At 60.0% G+C, this 1,124-nt stretch overlaps 1 protein-coding gene across 1 annotated transcript in view; it reads right to left on the bottom strand.

Annotated features, from left to right (window-relative positions):
• Positions 1-149, bottom strand: part of HACD4 (3-hydroxyacyl-CoA dehydratase 4) — a 25,387-nt gene extending 25,238 nt beyond the window's left edge. The window contains exon 1 of the mRNA XM_008058564.2: positions 37-149. Within this exon, the coding sequence (XP_008056755.1) occupies positions 37-74 (38 nt within the window). The 5' untranslated portion in view covers positions 75-149. The remainder of the gene's footprint in view (positions 1-36) is intronic.
• Positions 150-1,124: the final 975 nt, after the last annotated feature.

Here is a 1,124-nt window from a genome sequence, read left to right as displayed (position 1 = left end):
CCCCCCCCCGCCCTCGGGTGTCACCCAGCGCCCTACCTGGGCTGCAGCCAGGCGGGCAGCGCCACGGGCCCCATGCGCCGCAGGCCTTCCAGAGCCGTCCGGGAAGGAGGACCGCGGGGCGGAGGGGGGGGGGGGGCCCGGCGGCCGGCGCGGAAGGGCGGGGCCTCTCCACACTCAGCGACTTATAAAAAGCCAAGGTCCCAGGTTGGGCAAGAGATGAAAACCAAGTTCCTGCAGTTCCCGCGGCTGGGAGGGGCCGCTCTGGGGACAGCGCGCCCGGGAGCGGGTCGGCCCGGGACGCAGCACGCTCGGCGCTCCCAGCGGGTTTCCCAAGCCCGGGCTGCAGGCTCCTCATCTCTGGGTTAAGACCCTCTTGCCAGACCCTGGCCAATCACGCATCCGCGCGACTTCGGGGGCCTGGCAAAGCGCCAAAGTCCATCCCCAAGCGTGGATCCCGGGGTGGGCGCCTCTCATCACCTCGCCTATGAGAGAGCTTCGGAAACGCCGCACCTCTTCAGCCGAGGGGCCTGATTCCTCCTGGATCGGGCATCCCGCCCGCCAGTCTCCCTGGGTCCTCACGGATGCCTGCACATCTGTTTAGTCGCGTTGTGTTCACCTCCCTAGTCTATGCCCAGCACTCCTAAAGCCTGTTCCCGATCTCTCAGGTCTATGGCATCACTGTCTCCATCCTCAGGTGACCCACTTCCTGCTTTGCTGATAGGCTCCAGACCATCTTCCAACCGCTGTGCCCTATAAGGCAAGCCTACCGACAGACAGACAGACAGCCAAGAAAGCACCTGCGAGTAGGTGGAGCAAGAGCACCTCGTTATTGGAGTTGGAAAATAGTGCCCTCGTTTTACTGAGAGGGAAATTGAGGCTTCAAATAAGTGTTTAGTCACGTGCCACAAGTCACCCAACTGGCAAATGCTAGTATTAGATATTCATGGTCGGTGAGGGTTTTGTTGTTTGTTTTTAATTCGGGCCCTGGCTTCCTTCCTCATTGTTCGTTCACTAAACTCACCTCTCTCTTCCACATTTCTCTGCACCTTCTCTCACGTCCTGCCCTCGGCGGGAGGTTAGCCCCCTCCCTGTTTTTTTTGGGGTTTTTTTTTGTTTTTTTTTTT

This window comes from Carlito syrichta, unplaced genomic scaffold (genome assembly GCF_000164805.1).
Source record: "Carlito syrichta isolate Samal-C Ts95f unplaced genomic scaffold, Tarsius_syrichta-2.0.1 Scaffold303429, whole genome shotgun sequence".
Classification (NCBI taxonomy): Eukaryota; Metazoa; Chordata; class Mammalia; order Primates; family Tarsiidae; genus Carlito; species Carlito syrichta.
This window is presented reverse-complemented; position numbering and strand designations above follow the sequence as displayed.